Source organism: Notolabrus celidotus, chromosome 14 (assembly GCF_009762535.1).
Source record: "Notolabrus celidotus isolate fNotCel1 chromosome 14, fNotCel1.pri, whole genome shotgun sequence".
Taxonomy (NCBI): Eukaryota; Metazoa; Chordata; class Actinopteri; order Labriformes; family Labridae; genus Notolabrus; species Notolabrus celidotus.
This window is the reverse complement of record NC_048285.1, coordinates 24,766,007-24,790,549: the sequence shown is the minus strand read 5'-3', so window position 1 is coordinate 24,790,549 and position 24,543 is coordinate 24,766,007. Positions and strand designations below refer to the sequence as shown.

At 42.2% G+C, this 24,543-nt stretch overlaps 1 protein-coding gene across 1 annotated transcript in view; it reads right to left on the bottom strand.

Annotated features, from left to right (window-relative positions):
* Window positions 1–1,101: 1,101 nt before the first annotated feature.
* The window catches only part of nectin3a (nectin cell adhesion molecule 3a), a 37,434-nt gene continuing 13,992 nt past the window's right edge, over window positions 1,102–24,543 (bottom strand). Inside the window, exons 2-6 of the mRNA XM_034700993.1 lie at window positions 15,938–16,285; window positions 11,330–11,629; window positions 9,215–9,332; window positions 7,874–8,025; window positions 1,102–5,723 (exon numbers count right to left, since the gene is read on the bottom strand). Of these exons, the coding sequence (XP_034556884.1) occupies window positions 5,068–5,723; window positions 7,874–8,025; window positions 9,215–9,332; window positions 11,330–11,629; window positions 15,938–16,285 (1,574 nt within the window). The 3' untranslated portion in view covers window positions 1,102–5,067. The remainder of the gene's footprint in view (window positions 5,724–7,873; window positions 8,026–9,214; window positions 9,333–11,329; window positions 11,630–15,937; window positions 16,286–24,543) is intronic.

Below are 24,543 nucleotides of genomic sequence, written 5' to 3'. Positions count from 1 at the left end.
ATTCTCTAAATGTTGCAACAGCTACAGCAGGGATTCCCAAAGTGTGGGTCTGGTCCCCCTGGGGGGTCGAGAGATGTCTTCCAGAATTTTTTTAAAGTTATCTCAAATAGTGCATTTTACCCATTATAGTAAAAAAATATCGACAAAAATAGTAGCTTACCTTTAAATACAACCTTGAAAATAGTAAATGTAATGCGTTTTCTGCCTTTCTTTTTGCCACATGACTCCTAAGTTTAGGGTTAGTGAACAGTTAATTATTAAAAGCATAAGTAGCAATAGTTAATTCATAACGGCAGAGGAAACAGCCACATGCTCATATAGGTAGGCTCATTTTCTGCAGAGCAGCTTAATGAAGCCACATTAAATCACTTTGAGGGACAGTGGGGGTCTCCAGTCGTTGGCACCTATATTTTGGGGGCCGTGGGCTGAAAGGTTTGGGAACCCCTGAGCTACAGGACTGAACAAACTTATTGTGAAGAAAGTAAAAGTAACTTTATTAACATGGACATAACAGGATCCACTGAAACTAAAAACCACAACATGCACTACATGCAAGTTGTGATTTTTTTCTTTGAGGTTTTGTGCAGTTTAGAAATATTTCTTTGTAAGTAAGCTCTCCCCTGTGTATCTGTAAATCTGTTCAAACACATACGTGTAAACTATTAAAAGCCCCTGAGGAGTTTCTAGTTGGTTATAAAACAGACTGATATTTACTGCTAAGCCTTTTTATGACCAATGAAAACAAACAAGACCCTTAGCAACAACTGAAAATCTCTATGTTGTAATTTTTAATGTCTGAAACCAACGCAAGAGGGTAGGTGTCGCACCAGATTGACACAGTTTTACTTTTTCAGCAGCAAATATTCACATTGGGCTGGAAAATGAAAGCAGGATTAGTTTTTGTTGCTCAGAAAACACTACCAAGGCATGTATAAGAAGAGCTCAGCAAAGAGATAAGAGGTATCCACAGGGGGCGCTAAAATCAACACAAACAGAAAGCCCTCCATAGGAGCTTTAATTAACGAGGTTCTCCTACAACAGCTGTTGTGATTAGAGGGAAATTAAAAACTCCTCTCTGAAAGCAGAGTCCCAGGACACGTCTGAGTGCAATAATGACAGTAATTTATTGCAAACAAAAGGAACAAAATACAATCTGTCACACTTCCATGTCTGATTCCTGCGAGACATCAATCATTCAGATAACAACTTACAAAATAATTGGTCAGAAACTCCCGAGAACAAATATAACAATGAAGTGAAAACAGCATCATCCTTTTTGTTTTCATGAGACAAAAGCTGCTCAAACGCTCGCAAGAAAAACTAATACTCTGTGAAAATTACAGACCTCATACAAAAAATAAGATTTTTTTCCCCAATAATAATAAAAAACAGCCAGCATATTTACAGGACAATAATATTTTCTATGAATCTGGCTTTGCGTAAAATCCCAGTGAAACAATTTTCTCAGTAACTAACTTGTTACACGTGTCCTTTCGAAGTACATAAGGCGTGACAATTAACCTCTTGTCAATTTTGATGTTTTGATACCAGCAAATCTTAAATATAAAGATGGAAGACTTATAAACGGAGCAGTCAGTCCTCCTCTGCAATCCTTTATATTAATGCTTTCAGTAATTGTCGTTGTCTCAAAGTTTCTGTGCATTTTTCAGCCCATCTAAGGCACCAACTATTCAGTAGGGGAGACCAGAACAAACTGTACACCAACATACAAACCAAAAAAGCTAATCCTACCTATTAGCATTATGTACATGAATATAAACATTAGTGATGAGAAAAAAAAATGAATGTAGAAAGTGGCGAATAACTTAATTTACATGCATAACAGTTGGTGGGTGACCAAAGCTGAACTTTACAAACACATTCATCAGTTCAGCTCGTTTTGTCAAGACAGCTTTAAGAGAAGAAAGATACTTTTGGGAGCAGAGACAGCAACTTTACCAAATTAGAAACAAGTTGACAGCTATGAATCAGCTGATTAGAAAAAAATGTGTGCATGCAGACACGGATAAGCTATATATCACTGAGCTCGAGCCATTCAGTTGCCAAGTGCGATGAGAGGAAAAAAATGAAAAGTTAATTAAAAGCTGAAGGCTTGAGGTGAGGGCTGCTCCTTGAATGTGGGCTGCAGTGGCAGATGTGCGGCGGGCGGGTGCGTGTGTGTGCGATGATGAGAGTGAGAGCGGGATTAAAGCAGTTTATTCTCAGACTTCCAAACCTTCGACCCAGCTTGGGAAAAAGAAGGGCGGAGAAGGGTTAAAAAAGGAGGGGGGGGGAATAAATATGCACCCAGAATCTATAAAAACCCCAATAAGAAAGACCTCAAAAATATACCCAACCCCCTCTGACTGTAACACACATATACTGTATGGTTCCGTCTCTGAGCAACAAACAGCCTGATTGACTAAGCAGGGATCTTTCCAGAAAGGGTCTGTTTCCCCTTTCATGTGCGGCTTTGCAGAGGTCGCTTTAATTCATGTATCATTCCTGAGGAAACAAAAAAAGAAGGAGCTCTAAGTGGAAAAGTGTAAGGTCAAATCAAGCAGTGAGAGATGAGCTCACTGATGATGTCACCTCTTTGTTTCAGCTCAACATCACTGGGTTTTGTTGTTTGTAGGAAAAAGGAGAAAAATATACATATCCCTTGGGGAGCCATTCCACAGACAGCTTTAACCTAGCTGGTTCTTTTCACTCAAGGATTAAATTTCTACTTTCCATGATCGCTGAATATCCTCAGAGACACTTGCCGAGGAGCCAAACCCCAACATTACAGCCGGCTCTGTGATCAGAAGTGATGTCAGCTGCTCACGATGTGTTCCAACTCTGCTGTGAGGTATCCGCGCAATCACACTTCAAACACACACACAACCTAAAGCTGAAGGATCGGTTTATTATTGCTCCTTTTCTGACCTCCTCTGTAGCGTTTATTTTGCTTATTTACAGTCATGGATCGCGACTGTGGAGTGTCAGTGAAACGGTCGGTGGTTTATGAAGCCACATAACTGGAGATGATGACAGCTGAGATAGTCACATATGGTATTTATAACACATTTCTTTGATCTTGTGTTTAAAATAAAAAGCTGTAATGACCAATTGGTGTTGGTCGTGCAGACAGAAATCAGAGGATACGGAGGAGGGAAAGTGGAAAAGACAGCGATGCAGCCTGTTATCATGGATAAGTGGAGAAAGCTGAAGTCTGCCTGGCTCTGTTTGATGTTTGCTGACAACTGTAATGACAGAGTTGTGCTTCTGAGTGGACTGACACTTTCTAGTAATGATCATATATTTGATTTTAGTTACAATCAGTGAAATCAGGTAAATTCACAGCCCACTTTTAACACTCTTCATGCTCTATAGCTATAGCTGTTAATGTTTCCCATTCAGCAATTATCTCTCTGTTCATTTTTCATACAAGTTTCAGAGCTCGCCATATAAAGCCGTGATCCAGATCACCTCCTCAGATTGAGGAATAGAGAGTAAACAAATTCCTGCTCATCATCTGGCACAGTTTCATGTTATTGCTATCAGCCTCACTGTTTACGGTGCATCATAAACCGGCAAGACACTTGATGGCTGTGTTATTGATCTTACTGCTACTACCGCTGCTGTGAGAATTCATCCAAAGTTTGTCCACAAAACAAAATATTCTCTTGCATTTCATGGAAGACAAAGAAGCAGCTGCAGTGAGCTGCGTGATGAAGGTCTGCAGACGGCACAGTGAGAAAATACTTGTGCTATGTACAGCATGAAACCTCATCGTGTTTTTAAACCATCATCCACTGATGTCTTTATTAAAACAAGGTGGGGTGCCGGTTAAGCTCAGCTTGGTGGAGCAGGTGCCCCATGTACGGTAGGCTGCAGGCTTCATTGCACCGGTCTTAGGATCGATTCCCAGTCCCAGCATGATTATGTGCACGTCATCCCCATCTCTCTCTCTCTCCCCCCACATGTCCTGTCTCTCTCAAGCTGTCCGATCTAATAAAGGCAAAAAGCCCAAAAAATAATCCTGAAAAAAAACAACAAGGTGAGAGTGTTCGGTTGCGCTGTAAACAGACACACCAGCTGTTCCTCTTTGTTTATGACAAAGCAGCTGTTGGAGGAGTGTTTTCTACAGTTATGAACAGCAGTTGCAGTTTCTTGACTATCGAAGGGTGTCAACAAATAAACTTGCACCAAAACTTCCAGAACAGAGATATCTTTGAATTAAATTAGCCAGAGTGAAGCTGAAAGTAAGAGCTCTTTCACAGAAGGAAGCAACCTCTTTTTTTTTTTTTTAACTGTGTGTCATTTTCTCTGTCGGGTTACAGGTTTGCCATTTTATTATTTATTTACAGAAAATACTAAAAGTTTGCAAAAGCAGCCAATGAACCTCCCCAGAGGTTTACAGGACAGGGGTGTTATGAAGTCACAAGCGCCAGTCTGTCTTTCCTCAGTAACAGTTTGTGTAATTCTCCCTTTGAACCACGTAACGGTCAAACCTTCCCTTTAACCTGATGGTGCGTTTTATTCTTGAAAAATAAATCATGCAATATCATTTGCATTAATACTGACTGTCATGATGATTGTTTCGCCTGTGCAGTAAAAACGCTGCAAGCAATCAAGATTGGGGTTTTTCAAAATGCCACAGAAGTTGTGAGGTTTTATGGAGAGCAAAGCTCAGACAGTCAGGGGGTATAAATACTTCACTAACAAGGGTCTGAATGCCTGACCTTTGACCTGTGTTGAAGACAGGTGCAAACACAAACAAGCAGAATACAAAAACCTCATTCACGTCAGTCAAAACTTCACCGTTATCAGAGTCTCTGGAGCCCACGCAGATAACATCAGGGGGGGATGTTTGTCAGCTCGTTTGTAGCTCCTTAAGATGCTACTGAAGTGTAACACATCCACATACAAATCCTTAAGGTAAAGTGGTTACAATCAAGGCAGAGCAGTACTGTTCAATGAGCTCACTGTGAAACTGAGCCGATAGATCGTCCTTTAACTGAAATGACACGATCTTGGATGATACTTCTTAATTTATTCTCAGTCTTTTTGTCTGCTTTTTCCTCAAACATACCACTCCCTGCGTGAGATCACAGATCCATCCATGTGGGACACGTAGTCGCTGTCTGTGCCATTGTCATAGGAGTCCTCCGGGAGGTAGGGGGAGCCGTTGGTCACAATGGTGCTGTGCACAGGAGGCCCACAGGGGTGCATGTTTTGGTTGTTGTAGTGATCAGGGTAGTAGTTTCCCTCCTTGAGGCCCCTGTGGTTATCCCCCCTGTCAGCCCAGTCATCCCTGTCCTTCCGCTCAGGGGTGTAGTCAGGGTAAATGATGTCCCCGCCCAGTTTGGGTTTCAGCTCCTGGCTGCCTTTGCTCGTCTTGTCGCCGTAGACTTCCTGCAGCTCGTGCGGCTGCAGCACATCCAGCTGAGACTCCTTCTGCATGTCAGAGGGTCCCAGGTACTGTTTGGTATAGTAGTCACCTCTGAAGGTCCTGCGCTGACGCATGAAGCAAGCCCCGCCCAGGATCAGCAGGAGAATCAGGAACAAAACTCCACCCACTGCCCCGCCTACTATGGTCCCCAGGCTGCTGTCGGGTAAGGAGGCCAGAGTCGGGGAGGTGAAGAGGGCTCTTTGCTGGTCCACGGCTGTACCCGCTCCAGAGGTGTCGTGGAGGTGGGATGCGGTGGTGCTCGGGGCGGCCGTGGTGGGGGGAGGATCTGCAGAGCAAACGTGATGAAAAGATTTAAACAGAGGGGAAGGACGGCAGATGGAGTGAGAGTGGAGTAATAAAAATAAAGAGGAGACGGCCCTCACTTTATGTTCTGTAACGATTGGCAAAGGAAGACTGAATGGTTTTTCGATTAATTTATAACAAAACTGCAGCGTTGGAGCGGAGACAAGCCTCTCCAGAGAGCGTGGAATCTGTTGAAAGCTACACGGTCCAGCAAGAAGCAGGAAGTGAGAGGGGCAGAGAGAGGTTAAGTGCTAAATGTCACTGTAAGTGTGGATGAGAGAAAGGGAAAGGAGGACAGAGGACATGCACTCATGAGCATCTGAGTGAGCGTGATTGGCTTCCCTCCCTTTCTTTTCTGAACCCTGCTGTGGGGAAGTCATGTGAGAAGATGAAACGCTGTGTGATCGATGAGAGGTTCCTGCATCTGATTTGTCCTCCGGTGGCTGGCGTTTGTGATAGCAGCCAGAGTCAGAGTGGGAAAAAAAATCAAGGCTGTGAGGGGCTCAAGGTTAGGATGAGTGTCTCCATTCTGACCTCCAGCCTCTGGGGCTAAGAGCAGCCTGATACCAAGAGTCGATCTCTGTGCAGGCACATCAAAGAGCCGACTACAAGCAATATGACTCACGTTCACAAAAGTCTGCATCTCCAGGAGGATTTTAAGCGGTAGTTATCTAAACTGGATTCCCTGTAGTGCTATAACTATTTCCACAATGTGTGTAACTGAGTAAGAATCCAATTACCTGCAATTATTCACTGTGAGTAAGCATGAAGGATCATGGGTAGGGTAAGAGCATGAGGGAGGATCATAGAGCAAATCAAGTTCGGGGGATTTGATACACTGGAGATCGTCAGTCATCAATCCAGCCCTGCAGCGCAACATCTTAACCCCATGTAGGTTATGAGTGTCTGCAAATGTAGAGCCAATCATCTTATAGAAGAGCAGCCAAAGCCTACAAAGCTGACAGACAACATGTGAAACGGCTACACCGAGCAGCCATAAAGGGGGGGAGGGAGTAAAGCTGAGCTCAACCTGGCTATCTCCACAGGGGAGGGATGTGAGAGGCTGCATGCCCGAGTCGTAATATCTGACAAGAGAAGCAAGATAATTGCCCAGTGTAAGTCAGTCCTGGACAGGATGTCAGCTGTGCTTTCGTTTGGAGCAGTACTCAGAAAGCCGGCCTGCACACAGATGGAGCCTGACAGGCCCTTTTTTTTGGGCTTTTCCATTTTTTTCCCTCCAGACAGTGAGAAACGAAAAGAGTCATGTGTGTGTGTAAAGTGAAGTACGGGTCCAAAAGCAGCAGTTGCTTTGTTTGGAGAAGGATTAAAAAGGAGCAGAGGAGGAATGAAAATAAAAAAGAGATGCAGAGTTCTCAGGGATCCACGCCCTGACTTCACCATAATGAACTTTAGTAGCAAACTGTGGACAGACAGAGGAGGAAGCAGACGGGAGTAGTTTACAACCTTGTGAGTTTTCTGACAAGAGTTTATGTCAACGAATCAACAACGCTGAGCAAATCCAAATGCGGGGACTCCCTCTTTGATAATCCAGGAAGTCTTCATCCTGGCTGATGAAGCTCTATGTGACGCTGAATGAAACTAAATAGCGGGATCACATTTCAAGCAGCTTTCAGGGCACAATTTACTGTGGAATAACAGATTCAGTGGACTACACACACATACGTCTGTGTACGGCAAATCTGTGAACATAATTCACGATGTTCCGCTGTGTAACCTGACCTTAAACAAAACAAAGAAAACTGCTACAAGAGTGCAAACTCGGCCGAACCAGCAGGGGTAAACACTCTCTTCCAATCTGACAAATCTAATGTTGCCAAAACCACAACAGTAGAAACGCTTGGTACTGATACTCTTTATCTGCTCTCCCTGCTCCTCTGTTGCCAGGAATGTGAAAGTGGATCTGGGCAGGGACATTTATGTAGCGGCTTAGCTCTGCTAGAAGTGTTGAACTGAGGGCCGATCGTACTGAGAGGCTAATCTTACATCAGAAAGGTTCAATGAATGTCAAGAGGCACAGATCTCGCTCTAAACCTCAGGGGTTAAAAGGTATTTTTTAAGTAAACAGATGGTTTAAAAAAAGCTGTTAAAGCACTTGAAAAAGTCAAAACATACCTTGTACCCAGAGGTTCACGTCTTTACTGCGGAGGCCGATGTCGTTGAGTACTTCACAGCGGTAAACCCCGGAGTCATTGCGCTCCAGCGGGCGAGTGAAAGCAAAGGTATTGTTTAAGATTTCAACACCCTCAGGCATCAATCCATCCAACCTGTGCAAAAACAAAAGAAGAATGTCAAAGTGTGCAGTTCATCACAAACAGAGTTATAAAAGCACACCTCTGTAAACTGTTTTGCTGGTTGTTGTGAGTCAAAGAAAGGCCTGCTGCAGCTATTCTATGATCACATGACTAAAATATGAGCTGACTGCGCTGCCATCAGTGGAGGGGAAAATCTTTCTACATTAAGAGAAGGTCTCAACGTCATGGAGGAGAAAAAAAAATAGGAAAACAAAGAGGCTGGGCTGTCTGGACTCTAGCAGGACTGTCAGCTCAATGAGACCATACTTCTAGCTTTCAAAGCAAGATGATGACAAAGAGCTGCCAATAGGCCAGTGTTGCTCTGATGAATGAGCCATTTGGAGCTATTTATTTATAGCAGCGAGTCGTCCCGATGGGTGCAGCAGTGCATTCGACAGCTCCAGTGTCCAGGCTCCCAAGTTATGCTGGAGGTAATTTATAGACAGAAGCTTCTCCACCTTGCTGCTTAATATAAGATTGTTTTAAACCCAGTTTAGATCCATGCAGCAGGACCAATCAGCAGCTCATCCGTCATGTAGTATTGCTACAAGGATACAAACTAAACATGCACGTTTCCTGGAAATGAATTTGATCTAATGACATATTTACAAATATGGAAAGTCACTCTTTGAGCAGCGTAGGATGTCTTTAAAATGTGTTACTACAGCCATGAGTGTGCTGATCATGAGTATTGATTTAAGACATTCGATGATGGCTTTTTTTACAGCCTAGATTATGTTGTATTATCTAACATTAGCTGCTGACAGCTTGATGACAGAAGTTCTTTCAAACTTTATAATAGAACAAAGACCGTCTGAAAGCACCTTTAAACAGTTCACTTCCTCTAACATTACTGAGAGCTGTGGAGGGATTTAGCAGCAGTATCCCCTTAACTTAGCACAGAGAATGTGGCCATGTTGACAGAATATGTCTGCTGGTTTTGAAAATTTCTGTCTTGAAATATGGACTTTCAGCAACACTAATCTGCAGCCCGAGAGCCTTTAAAGGATGCAAGCACTGATTTATGCTGAGCAGCAACCCGATGACACTAAATGTAAGGCTTTGCTTTTTTCATTTCTTTGAGTTATGAGCGACAACGTCTTGATCATGGATGAGATCTAGGATTTCTTCAAGAGAATGGCAGCTCTATAGGGATACTGACCTGATCCATGAGAAGTGACGGACAGGGGGGTTGGATTTAGCACCGCAGGTGAACTTCACACTCTCTTGACCCACATACCAATTTTTCTCTATTCCTGTCACTGATACCATGGGAGCAACTGTAAAACAAAATAAAACATATGTTTATGTTAAAGTCATACAAAATCATTTTTATTAACATATTTTTTTTTATCAAGTTTGTCCGCTCACTTGTGTGTTTTATTTCTATTTCACAGGTTAAAAGACTAGAACTCAACAATCAGTCACTGTGATCCCAGCAGCTTGATGAAAAATGAGCTTTTTCCAGGAAGAACAAAGCGTGCATTATAAGCACAGTAGTGAGCGATGACAAAAACAAAGGCTGTGCAGGACTGTAGCAGGGTACAGCATCTGCCGGTGAACCAGAGCCAAGAGAACAAACAAATGACCCTGGGTTGGTGGAAAGTTAGAAAATGACAGACTCAGACAGTGGATGCACTGCAGCTAATAATAAACTCTAGCGCCTCACCATGACAAAGAAAAAAAAACACAAAGGAAGGCAGGAGGATGCCTAAATGAAGCGCAGCACATGCCACTGTAATAAAACACGGCAAACACTGACTTGGATATCCAATTCTTCATTTTGATTTCTCTAGAGGACAAATGAGGAACTCATTACAGCTTGCAGGAAAATGCCTCGGCTCGTCGTGTCCACTGACCCTTTTCACGCAGCTCAATGTTGAGATTGTGCTTCTTTTGCACTTAAAATCCCTCGACTCGGCATTTGACATGATTTATTGAACTGAAAAGCCTCTTTCTTCCTGTATTAACCTTGGTCTTTCTGCGCCTCCATCCTCTGCCCCCCAACAACCTCCTGCTACTTGTGTTGCTGCTGAGGCCTAATCAATATTTCATAAAATACCTTCATTAGCCAGCACTCCCACAGTCCAAACACAGACTCACCCTTAGTACTGCTCACCAAGGAAGTATGCATCAATTATAATAACAGTAAGATGACTCTTAAATAGGCTCTTTATGGGTGGGGAAGAACAACAGAAAGGTAGTGATCAGGCCATCAACATGGGTTAATACCGATATACTGAACCTTATGGGACTGCTCCACTGGAGCTTCAAAAAAATCATAGCTATTAAAATAAAACGAATATGCTGGGCATTAAAATTCAACACAAACTCTTTAAGATAGTATCTAACATTTAAATTAAATGCTTAAATTCACCACTTAATCCAATCTGAAGTGAAAAATGCTCAAAATGCATCTGATGTACAACAGATTTAAAACATCTGGCCTTTATTTAAAGCTGCTGTTGGTAGGAATGGTGAAAAAAAATGTGCTTTTCTTTCTGCTGGGTTTGGAGAAAAGGTCATAATACCAATCGGTACTCATCTGTAAGTGTAGTAATTTGAGATTATAGTGAAATTTCTGGGTTTTCCAATGCCTTTGTATCAAGCAATGTTATTATTTCCCCTCGTTCCCGTTATCATGGACCAATCAGAGCTACTCCCCAACCCTCTGTCCTGATTGGTCAAGTGGCGGCCCCTACTACGTCGCCCTGATTGGCTGGGAAGCCACTACTTCCTCATAGAATGCGCACAACGATCTTTTGTGGGCGGGGTTACGACAGCAGAGAGGGGAGGGGTAGTGTTGACATTCGAAATCTCTCTCAGGAGTGATGTTTATATCACGACTACCAACAGCAGCTTTAAATGTCACTTGACGTCATTGCTGTAACAGGACTGTAGAGTGCATGAGTTTGGGACTGCACATGATAGTGCAACACATACGCACATCTCTCCTGTCCAGGTTTTGAATACACAAAAAAAACAGCTCTGATTTCTGCATCCCAGAGGCTTGCAGCATCAGTTAGTGCTCCCTTTGTGTATTTGAGGGAAACATCTTCATCTGTACCTGACAAGTAGTCAAGATGGGCACAAAATGTTTTACTATTTCAACATATATTGGCAGTTTTTGGGAAACAGTGGAACTCTGGCTCAAAGAAGCCATCTACATTCGCTTTGACTACTTATTGGGGTCAAATCTTGCTTTGTTCTCTTTATTTGGAACATATCAGGCCAATTACCAGTAAAGAAAACAGAGTTCTTATAATCTGTGACTTACACTGAACATTCAGTGAAAAGGGTATGCGAAACTCCGTCACCAGAGCCGGGTGGCGCACCACGCAGGTGAGCGTCTTCCCTTGCGCGTAGCTCTGTGGCTGCCACATGTAGCGTACACGCGTGGTGCTGGTGCCGTTGGCCTCATCCTGACTCTGCTTCTCACTTCTCCCGTACAGCTCCGTCTCCCAGAAAACCTCTGCGGCAGGACGGCCACGCTCCGCTATGCAGGTGGCCACCAGCGACTCGTTCCCGCCATCTAGCAGAGCTGTGGGGCCGGCGGACACGTGGACCTTTGGCTCCACTGTTTTAGAGAGAGAGAGAGAGAGTGATGGAGTGAAGGGGGGAGGAGAGGAAGTGACAGAACGGAGAAATTATTACAAAATGAATATTGATTATTTTGTGTATGTTTATGAATTAATAATGTCCATCATGTAGGTTATAGCCAGGAAGAAGGGGCCTTAGTAGAGTAGAATGACTTCTTCCATTTCACATATGCGCTTTAATAATTGATGAACCATGCTACTCAATCATACAGAAGCATTTCAGAGGACGATGCTGTCTTTGTTGTTGTTTCAAATATACAGCATATAATTCTATTGGTCCTGCTGTGTGCTTATAGAGAGCTTATCTATATACGATGTATGCATATGACTTTGGGGGGGAAAAACTTGTTATTGCAGAAACTGAGGCTACTGAGAATCAGCACTGTGCTGTGTTTGTATTTGACTGTGTTGTACTGGAAAATGAGGAGCCAAGTTACTGTACACTTGTCCGCGCTTTAGAGCTGAGGTAATGTTATACTGGCGTCCTGGGAATAACTGGAGGTTTTAATGTGACAAGGCTTTTCTCAACAGAAAACAGTAACAGAAGGGACATGACCGGAATAATGGAGCCTTGTACCTGGTATGCAAAGGAGTAGAAAATATTGGGATGCAGCAGAAGAAAGAACAAAAGGCAAACTTTTGAAAAAGGGAAAAATACCATCAGTCAACAATCTGCTGAGTGAGGGGAGGACACAATAGAAGGGTAGTGAAGGAAACTGGCTACACAGGTTACTCTTCCAAGTGCTGTGGCTAGAGTTTCCCTCTTAGAGTCATTTATTCCTCTTTGTATAAGAGTACACATCTTCCTCCCCCAGCTCTGTTCCTCTTAAAAGAACACAGCTGCTCTACTTTCTGCAATGGTGACAGTTTTAAAGGCAGCATGTGTGGGCACACACCCCGCGAATACACGAGACAAGGCTATCACCTTCAAGACACACACAACCCTACTCGTCAATAAGAGAGCAAGGGGTCCAACAACAAATTCGAATAACTCTTGGCACCCCGTTTTCTCCCAAAATAACCTGGCGTCTCCCGTACCCAGTGCCGGGGCGGGGACGCTGTTCCCCACCTCACATTCCCCTCTCAGTCATCTATGCCCCTCCTCACAGGCCTCTGACTATAAACAGTAGCTGCTCTATGTTAGGAGGCGAGCTGGCCGGAGCTTCAGAATAACTAAATCAGAGAGACGTGTTAATTTGGAGTCGCTGTCAGGAAGGGAGGGGAACACTTTGCATGAGTGGAAATGCTTCAGAGGAGAGGGTAACGATTTCCCTTCAGCAAATTGGCTGCACTGGCCCTTTCCCGCCCACGTACACATCGATGCATATATGCACGTTGGACTGTGACGTCAAAGTGAGAACTCCTAAAAAGACGAGATTTAACTGCATGTTCGACGGTTATGCATCAGGTTTTGACATTTTTACTGCAACGAGAATTCAGATTATTTAAATTATAGTCACGCTTGCATGACGATGTAAAGCAGCTCTGAAACAAAAGACAGTTTTTGTTTTAGATTTTTGGTGCCCAAATGCAAAAACTGATGCTTTGTGGAAGAAAGAACAAGATCTGTAAAGTCTTTGATGAAAAATAATCTTACTTTTCATTGTGCAAACGAAGCTACACATGGCAGGAAGTTCAATTGATTACTTTGAATGTGAATGAGCTAATAAGGGAATAAAAGATAGAGGGCTTGTTCATCTTTACTATTATTACCCTCCTGCTCAGCAACAGGAGGAAACAAACATTATCCAAACAGACCTAAAGAAGAAATGAAACAACTCTCACTGTGTGAAAACTCTGACACTCCCTGTCTTTTGGCTTCAGTGACTAAGCAACTTCGGCTATCCCTCTGTGGGGGCTGATTCCTCAATTCTATGACTCAGCAAAAAAAGATCTGCATTATCCAGCACAAACACAGAACTTTTAACAAAGCAGAATGCACTTCACGGTTTGGGTGATCAGCTCATATACTTTGAGCTTGCAAAGGTAAAGAAGAATCTGCACATATTTCTGCTTATCAGTAATATCTGTCTTGCCAACATTATGTGTGAGCATGTTTTGTTTCTGAGGAAGTCAATAGCTGTTCAGTACGTTTCCTGTCCACCTATCAGCACTTTCAAACAAAGGGTCATTGTAATTCATTCACTGTATGTGTCAGATTTTCCTGTTCTAGTTTCTTCCCTCTTCATACTGCGGTGGACTCTGGCTCGTGTACTGTATCTCGACTCCTGCTGAAGTGTTCTTTAAGAGCCTTTTCCAAGACAAGTTACAAACACAAGGGAAAACGCTTTAGGCCAAAACAAATATTGTGTGCCGAGAGTCTCATGATACTGATTAAACTCAAAACAAGGTTTGTATCAAGGGTATCACTTTGGAAATTAAGTCAGTGTCCACTGCACCTGTTTATCATTAGGATGTGTGTCGTGACTTCGGCCTATTATTCATAGATCTGATCCTTTTCATCTCTGCACTTTAGTTCACTGCAAAGGAATGAAATGAAGTCAAGTGCTCTTTCATAAACCTCAAAGAATAAACATGAATCAAAACTGGGAGCACTGAGTTGAGCTTTTAAAAGAGGATGAAACTGAGGCAACACATATTCTGTATATTAGAACAATATGTTAATAAGAGCTTGTTGAACTGCAGCTGATCTGTTGTGCATGATGCAAATTGTTGTGCTTCAGCCACCTTGTTCTCTTGCTTACAAAAACAGTGAAAAGACACCATTCAATCTGAAACAAAGCACAGATTATGAAGCCAATCCTGAGGGATGCCATGGGAACTTCAATCTGCTGACTTTAGGGTTAAGTAATTGTAACCTTCTCTGTTTTAGACAAATACCCTATAGAGAACCTAATGCTAATGACATGTATCAAATTGCAAAGAATGTACATTTTCTCCATAATTACGCCCTAATTACATCTGAATTGTAAAGTAGGCAGAGGCATGTATTTGTGAATGGGTGTGCACTGTGCACGTATGTTGGCTGAGAAACTACCATGAGAAGGAAGCAAGGTGTCGCTGAACTCTGTGAGGTCCCAGACACTGTGGCTGTCACAGCAGCATTTAATGTAGCACTCATTAGTCATCAATCTTCCTCTCTCTCTGGAGAGGAGACAAGCAACTGCTGCCTACAGAGAAAATCCTTACTCTCTCAGCTCTGCCTGAGTGCAACCCAGCCACCCATTTAGAGTTCAAAACAAACGGCAACCACAGAGAGCGCTCAACGTTCGTGCTCCTCAGAAGGAGAGCCATGTGACGATAGCGAGTGGAATATGTTCACTCAAGCTTCATGTGTGTATGAAATTCTAACTATTCTGGGCTTTTGTATATACTTTAGTATTATATTATTTAATTTTATTTGATCTTTCTTTTATTTCATCTTATTTGTATATATCTAATTTAACTCCTTCTATTGATATATATATATACATATTTTTTTTCATACTGTTTATAAGAGCTCTGTAATGACTGAATTTCTCTCCCCAGGATAAATTAAGTATTTCTAATTCTGATTCTGATTCAAAGCATATTGGTAAAGCGTATCAGGACTCGAGTTTAAGAAAGGACATGCTGCTGGATCTTATTGTGCAGACAGCCGCATCTTTAAAAATACATGTTTTAAACACTGCACATTGCCAAATTACTAATCTGCTTCCTTTATGCGTGTGGGATCTTCACAAACACCAATTACTCAGCGGGGGGTAGGATTTCATAATTAGTAACAAAGACTAAAGAGGGCTGAAATAGGAGCGATCCTCACTGCCTCCAGGGAAAGGGTTGCAATTCTTAGTTTTAAGACTTGTGGAAAATATGAATCTTTTTTATGTTGATGGTTACATGAGACTGAATGCTCATCCTGCTCATTAAGTTTGGATTATTTTTACACTGTTTGCATGGTTTCTACACGAGGACAGAGTCCACATTCCATACAAATGCTTCTGTGTGAGCCTTCTGTGCAGTGTGTCAGTGGACCCAATGGAGAGAGAAGTGATTTTAAGTTGACATAGCAGTTTTTCCTCAGTGAGCGACATTAGATAGCAGGACCACACCACAGCTGCAGATTCCTAATAGGATTTGAGTTTACATGGCCTCCGTCCAGATGGTAATTTAAAAAGCTATGTAGCCTCAGGGAGCAGTTCATTCCTCCAGGGCAACACTTAGCGGTCACCTAAGCTTTGCTTAATCACAACCAACGATGTCCTGTTTTAAAAAGTGAGGATTTAAGGACAGTATAAGAAGCACTTAAAACAAGAGAGAAAGGAAGTGACACAGCTCTACTTTACCTAATACATTAACAAAGGTGGATGCTTGTGTGTTGCCCAGAGGAAAAGTAGCCACTTTGCAGATATAGGACCCGACATCAGAAAATCCAGCTCCTTCGATGGTGATGGTGGCATCTCGTACAGAGGGGGAAACAAACGAGACGCGCCTGGCGTACTCTGGAGCGATGGAGGTTCCGAACTCGGGGTTAAACACTGCCAGGGTAATGGTGCCTGAAGGTAGGCGACGCTCCCAGGAGCTCTGTGTGAGACTGAGGTTGGAGCCCACCTCTATTCTGCAGCCCAGTGTGATGTTTTTCCCCAGCACTGCATTCACGTTCTCAGGAACCACCACCTGGTTACTGCTCACACCTGCCGACAGAAAGGAAGACTCAGATCAGATAAACGAAGAGACGCACGTCATTGTTGCATCTTTAATTGAGTTGTAGAAGTTATGTTGCTTGTAATGCCGTCACTTCAGAATATTCACAGATTATAATTTCTCCCAGAAGTAGAAAATTGAATGAAAACTGTCAATCAGTAATTTCTCTTCATCTGTTTTGAGAGCTTAACATCACAGAACATGTGCTTTTGCTAGATTAGAAATCAGAGTACAGAAGCCTCAATGGGACAATCCAAAGAGGTAGTGAGGAGGAAACTGCTGTTTCTCTAGAGAACTGATGATCATGAACCACAGTAACATACACATACATGTACATGGTGCAATGCAGCTATCTAACCTTCAGAAACATGCAGATGAAACCTCATGGAAGTGCATAGTTGCATCATTTGTAGGTGTGGTAATGCTGCTAGCATGCAACTGAAACCCTGATCAGCCAACAATAACTACAGTTGTCTTTACTACCGCCTTGAACTTTTCCCCAGCAGTGATTGAATTAAAGTCTCGATCAGCTTCAAAAGGTTTTAGTTTATTGTGTAAGCAGTTCATTCCTCTCTCTCATCATCAACTTCACTCGTCTTCCCGTCGTCTCATTAGCTGCCTTATTTTTTTTCCAAACATGTTCTTCCTGGGGGTAAAAAAAAAAAAAGACCAGACATCATGTGGGTAACTCAGAGTGCTTTGCTTTCCCTGTTAATAAGCAACACACTTTCACCACAGGACACTCAGACTGTCCCTCCTGCTAATCACCAGAGCACCTTTTAAGCAGGGAAGAAAAAAACTTTGGAGGGAGATGAAACAAAACGAGAGATTCAGTGGTTTTAGTCTCTTTTTTTATGAGGCTCTTAATTTGACTTAGAGCTCACCCCAGAGTTTTTAGGGTGTGAGTTCACTGAAGCTAATGCAGCATGTATACTGTATTCTGGGGTTTAAATACCAATGTATAGTGAGCAACGAGGGAAACTGTGCTGCATGTTCGTTTGGAGGAACAGGTTGCAAATTCAGAGACACAAAAAAAAAGTCCAAAACAAATACAAAAACAAGAATGTGACACAAATTAGAAGAATGTGTTGCAGAGAGCGGAACTAAAGACAACAACGTTAAAGCAATGCAAACACATAAGTGATGCAAAGTAAAACCATAACCCTGGAGAAGGAATGAAAAAGAAATATGCTGCTTATCCAGTCATCATGACAGAAGCGCTTGAGGGCTGAGGGGGTGGAGGTAATTGGAACTGGATTTTGGGAATATGTTTTCTAGTATTATTGCAGCCAAGAAGCCACAGTTTGCAGAGCAATTGCCTCTGTTGGTATAGAGTATGTATGAAGAGGTATTTGAATGCTGTGAGTTGTTATGGTCCTGAAACAAGACAAGGGAGAGTCACAACCAAATGTCATGAAGAACTTCTTTGAAAAATCAGCTGATGAAGTTTTGAAGAGTTAGATGTGGTGTTAAAGTAGAGCTGGGCGATAGTGAAGAAGTTATATATCTAATAATTTTTTCATTTAAATTTAAAGGCAGATTTTGCTCTGAGTGAATGTTGAATTTGGTTTTCTAGCTTGTATCTAGGTTTAGTTCTCTGATGAGCTTCTTGAATCCATCATTTCTGACGGTGCTAACAGGAAGCCGGTATTTTGTGTAAGATGAGATTTTTGTGAATTTTTTGTTTGTAGATTCTTATTTTTCTCAGGTTGAGGTAATTTGCACAATTTGATTTAAATTTACAACAAAGGTATATCAAATTGTAAACTGTGTATCAGTTTAGTAGAGTATTATTTTGAGTTGTGCCCAACCCTTTAAGGTTACTTAGGGTTATGGGTGGAGTGATATTGTTTCCCACAGTGCAGTGAATGCATCACGGTTATTCAGTTGTACTACAGTCGCTGTGGACTGAAGTAGAAGTTGCCTCTGTGCTCTTCCTTTACCCACATCCTGAAATAAATATTTAACTAAGTGTATTAACTTAATAGTTAAAGCTGCTGTTGGTAGGAATGGTGTAAAGACTGTTACTTTTTTTCTGCTGGGTTTGGAGAAAAGGTCATAATGCCCATCGGTACTCATCGGTAAGTGAAGTAATTTCAGACTATTGCGAAATCTCTGCGTTTTCCAATGCCTTTGTATCAAGCAATGTTATTATTCCCCTCGTTCCCATTATGACAGACCAATCAAAGCTAATCTCCAATCCTCAGTTCTGGTTGGTTAAGGGCGGCCCCTACTACATCCTCCGATTGGTTATGAGTCTGGCACTATCATGATTGCGCACACCGATCTGTGTGGGGGGGCTAAGAGGAAATCTGGTTTTGAGGGATAGTGTTGACATTCAAAGTCCCTCTCTCTGAAAAGATGTTTACCCCGTGACTACCAACAGCAGCTTTAATGCAGTCTGCAGTGTTAGACTAACGATTCTGCTTTGAGCTGGTAGGTTTTGCCTTTTCTTCCATGTTGCTGTCTATCATTTCAGTTGTGTTTACATTCCGCTCCAAACGTCTTTGAGCCCCGCCTACCTCTCACCATGCAACATGATTGGCTGTTCAATGCTGTCTTCTTCATCTGTCTAATGTTGGCTGGCAACTAGCGTTTAAGGCACAATGGCATCCCCTCCCTTTCCAGTGATTTGGGGATGTAATTACAGGTTTAAATATATCATATTTTTATTGAACATTTGTTGTATTTATATTGAGAAATATTATATCAAGATAATTATTGTTATCGAAATTATCACCCAGCCCTATGTTAAAGAGCAATCTGTATGGGCGGTGATCACTGTCACAGTTGATAGTCACACTACTGGACTGTAGCAGAAAAACAGAAACAACCGTCTCAGTGGGAATGAATGCAGAATCTTGAAAAACCAACCTGAAATAAATCCTAAATTACAGGTTATGGCTTCAGCTCTGACTGGAAAGAAATACAATCCAGGACTCACTTTACTTGTGAGTGAAATCACACAAATGAGTCATTGATAGAGACGTGTTTGCTTTGACTTTATTAAACGACTGTACAATTTCAGCAGTGAATTATAGAGCAGTTTCCACATTACACTGTGTTACAATGTTGGTCTTTGAGATAAAATGTAAAAAGTTGATTTCATTCAAAACATTGAATCCGCACGAGTCACTTTTTTTTTTTTGCTGTTGAAGTAAGTTATATTTGGGGGTCATAAATTTTCACTTTGTACGTCGTCTCGGATGTGTATGGAGTAGAGCTTATAAAAGTGGTCCATTGGCTGGTATTTTCAGTCTCTGGCATGAATGTGAGTGGTAAACCACAGCAATGCTATCTTGGTTTGTGAGGAATAAAGCCAAAGGAGGCTGAGGCTCCCTGTGCTCCATTACGTCCCCTGTAATTTCAGTGATTATACACACACATCCAGAGTTTCTCTCTTCCAAAATAAGGAATAAGAGTTTGACCATGTGCGTACGAGTCAGGCGTTTTGTTTGAATGGCTGCTGAGTCCTAAATGTATGTTGCATGGTGTTGTGAAGCTTCTTGCTGTGCGATAGTACTTGGTCAGGCTTTCCTGTTTGTTTTTTTTCTTTGCTGACCCACATTTTCAAAATATTTTCCTTGTGTCTCCTGCCTCACTCTGAAACTAATCCAGCAACGTTCTGCACTGTATTTAGACGCTTAACCTTTTAACCTGCAGTATTTAACTCAGCCTGCGTTTCCATCATTAACTTGAGAATGCCACTCAGGAAAGTCCTTTTGGATTATTATTCCATTTCTCCACAATCATTACGGGATCCATGTACATCCCTTCCCCACCTCTGACTCAGACGCTTTGCAGGGCATGTGCTGTTTGCATTGTGCTTGCCACAGTCCTCTGGGGGTACTGGTGTGGGGGAGAAACAGGGTCAGATCGCTGTGAGATTTGCATTCTCTACTTCACGGTCATCTGAGCTGACAACAGCTGTTTGTAGTCACCTTACTCTTTCAAAAAAATTATAAGAATGAAGTGATATGAATATGACACGAGTGTGACAGTGAGATAATGTTTGCAAATATAACTGGATCAAGAACGCAGAAGGCAGACTGTTAAAAGTCCTCCTGTAGGACTTGTTGTCTTAGTAGTAAACCAACATGCTTGGCATGCGTGACATTGCATTGATGCATGCCGACACGTGTCTCAGAGCACCCTAGTACTCCCTAACATGCTCTACATACTGCGGCTACCTGACACGACACCCCAACTGCTACCGTACGCAGTATGTCTATCTCAGTGTGTCAGCTTTCAGGCCTGTCAAAGCATACAAAGAAACAAGACTCCATCCATGCTATGTTCTGTTTGTTTTACAGTGAGCATTTGGGAGTAAGTAGGAAAGGAGGGAGAGAAAGGGGGGAAGTGCCTGAAGGAGGACTCCACCCTTACCATTAGGGGAGGAGAGACAGATGGCCTCTGCATGGGATACCTACAGCCAGGAGGAGAGTGGGAAAACTTGGCACCGCTAGCTGGGACCGTGAAGAACAGGGCCAGGGCTTGCAAACTAGAGCACAACGAAATATCATCTAAAATACTGCAGGCAAATAAAATGTGAGCAGTGCCTCAAACAAAACTGTCATGCTTTTGTGTAGAGGAAATAGAGCTGCAGAGCTGAGACGCAGCGGTCATAAAGTTCATAACCAGCTATCTCATCTAGCAAACAAATTAAGTACAGCATTTCAAAACTTATACATTAAAAGAGTAGTTTGTTGGAAGTCTTTATGCTGTGACACTGTTCTGTTTAGTCAACTCAAAGAGTGACATCCTGCACCAGAGAACAGAATGAACCCTGGCCGGCAAAACCTGTGACCGAAAAGCAGTCAGCTGCACTTTTGCCCTCTCTTCCCTGAGAAATCCATGGAAAGAATGAACTCATGGGAAGGAAATGCTCGCCCTTTGAAGAAATGCTTCATATTTGTTTCTCTCCCTCCTGACATCACTAATTGCGACAAGCTGCTCGAGAGACGCAATGGTAAATCAAAACCTTCCTCTTTGCCTGGCAACCGGCTCAAACAGTCCACGTCGGCCACTTGACGGGCCAAAATCTCCACCTCCTCCTCAGACCTGACCCAGCGTCAGCCCCGACCTCTGCAGTGGAGGCTGTCTCCTGGCTCCAGATCCTCGCAGTGCATGTCAGGAGTGTGTGAGACGAGAGGTGTCCAAGGCCAGAAACATTCATGAGCAACAGCAAAATAGACAATATGTCATGTTCATGTAGACAAACTCCATGCATAGATTATCATGTCAAGCAGCACTCATGAGGGACTGATCTAAAGACCTCACAGGAGAAGAATGCAGACATGAGATGTGTGCAGAAACAGAGTGTGGTTTGGGACTACAGCAGGAGGAAACTCTGACTGCTCAGCATTCGGAAATGAATACAGTAAGGCAGAAGAATAAGGACACAAAGACGGATACAGGGCAGTTATTGAGAGGAAGAGAGGGAGTGAGACGGACAGAAGAAAAGAGTTGAACAAAGTGTGTGAACTATGGGAGGACATAAAAAAAGACACAAGGCTGGGTCAATCATTTTTACAACTCTTCAGAACATGACAGACAAAGACAGTCTGACTGAATAAGACCACCAAGTCTGCATCTGAACCAGGTCAAAAGTCCACACTGAAACTACAATTACAAACACATGTACAGATGCAGAGATGCAGGAAGACATGTCTGCAGTTACAGCACGAGATCTGTGTTAGCTGACAGTTCTCTTCAGCAGCAGCAATCAGATCAAGAGGTTGTTTATGGTCTAATAACATCAAATTAAAACAAGATTGTTTCTCTCCCAACTTGAATCCTTATTTTGAGTCTTTACATTTCTACTGTTTATGAACACCTTCTTCTCTGTTCTTACAAACTGACCTCAAATATTTTGAGATTTGTGTCCACCTGAGTGGAAACAGGAGCAGCCACGTCGTCAGACAGGTTGGAATCCTGCCACAAGTGAAGACATATTATTTACAACTTCATTTAAAGGTTGAAAAAAGTCAGCCAACCTTTAATGTTGGTAATAATCCCTCACAGCATGGGAAACAACGCTAATGGTTATAACCACTGAACCAGAAAATTGGTCTGTGAACTATGATGTTTTGAATGGACATCATTAGTCACAATTAGTCTGCTTCTCTTTATTTTTATCTCCCACCAAAGTTTGAAGGATCATCGAAAACCAGGGATATGTGTGACCCTTTTACGTACAGTTTAGCTGTTTTTCATCATCAATGAGTATGAAGCTAGAAAAAATGTTAAATTGGCAGCGAACCAGAATTATTGTGGCTTTTTTTATTGTAACTCAGTCAATTTTTAAATGAACATTTAAAATAGAGCTGGGCGATATTGAAAAATTGTTTCATATCAGTCGATATCGATAATTATCATGATAAATAAAAAATCATTATTCCATTTAGGAGTGAAAGTTGAAGACAGTTTGTTCTCTGATAAGCTTCTTGAATCCAAAATTTCTGACGGTACTAACAGGAAACTGGTCTTTAGTGTAAAATGACATACTTTTCTGAGGTTGAGGGAATTTGCATAATTTGATTTAAATTTACAACAAAGGTATACTAAATTGTATTCTGTGAATCAGTTTATAGAGTATTGTTTTGAGTTGTGCACTCCCCTTTCAGATTACTAAGGGTTACGGGCAGAGTCATGGTGTTTCCCACAGTGCCGTGAATGCATCACAGTTATTCAGTGTTCAGTTGTACTACGGTCGTGCTGGACATTAAACATGTTCAAAATGCGCAGCAGAAGTTATCTCTGTGTTCTTCCTTTACCCACATCCTGAAGAATATTTAACTAAATGTATTAAGCTGATAGTGAGCGCAGAGTCAGCACAGTGTCAGACTAACAACTCTGCTTTGAGCTGCTAGGTTTTGCATTTTCTTCCGTGTCGCTGTGGCTCGTTTCAGCTGTGTTTACATTCCGCTCCAAACATCTTTAAGCTCCACCTACCTCTCACCCTGCGACATGATTGGCTGTTCAGTGCCTTCTCCGTCTTGTGTCTAATTTTGAGTGGCAACTAGTCTTTAAGGCTCATTAGCGCCCCCTCCCTTTCCAGTGGTTGGGGGGTGTAATTACAGGTTTATATATATCAAATTTTTATTGAACATTTGTTATATTTATGTTGAGAAAAAATGTATCACAATGATTATCGTTCTTGAATTATCGCCCCGCCCTAATTTAAGTATACATATAAAACTCAAACTCTCATTGTTGTGTCTTCAAGCTGTTACATTGGTAGCAAAGCTTAATCCAACAAAAGAAGTCAAATCAAAGATGTTAAGGAGGTTTCAGACAAAACTTTCAGAATAAGAGTTTGAACCAAATAACTGATACAAGGAGGTTGTGCTCCTCCTGTAATTCTTTTCAAGTGGTTAGCAAGCACCAAGACTAGCCTGTTCTTCACCCTCTTTCCTGCTTCAGTAATTTTTAAGTGCGTGTAGGAGGTGGTGGACACAGGCTGAAGGGCAGTGTTTCATTACTGTTTAATGAGCGTAGTAATTCACAGTCCTTTCAGGCACTAAAGCCTCTTAGTCCTGTGTTGGCCAATGGCAACATTAGCTGACTATTAAACTTCCATCCTACTCGAAAGGTCAATTTTCAAAAAATGTTCATTAACATGCATTTGAAAACTGCTTTGGTGACATGCCAACCTAAAAAAAAAAAAGACTATCCAAATCAATTTAATGTTTGAATATCTGTTGTAGATGAAAAAAGTCCCCCAATGATGACTCACTGGACTCTGTGGACAATGAAAAACTAATTCCTTGTGTGGAAAAGCAAGCTTAGATGAACATCCATCACCCCACATCTCCAAGTGTGGGTTCTCTAACAGTAGTCTGTGCACTCTCAAAGAAGTCAACAGGCAGCGTGGAGCCATTTGTTTGGTATTGTTCCTCTCCAAAGAAATGGCCACGGGGGAAAAAAAAAACAGACAATGCCTGTACGCCTAACACACACCCACAGACCCTTGCTTTATTTCTGTGAGGCCTATAACTCAGCCTCAATCAGTTGGAGACAGGACAGGTCAAGTAGTGAATTACTTGTTTTATAGCTCGCCTTTATCATCTGAAATATTTGTGCAGTGTGAAAAAAAACATTAGTCTCTACACCAGCTAATCTACCCCCTTTCCTTCCTTGCTTTGTATCCTGTGAGGGCGTGAGGCTTTTTCAGTGGGCTAATTCACAGTGGAGACAAACAGAGTCTGACAGGCCTTTTAAAAAGGGAGCAGGCAGGCCTCCCTCA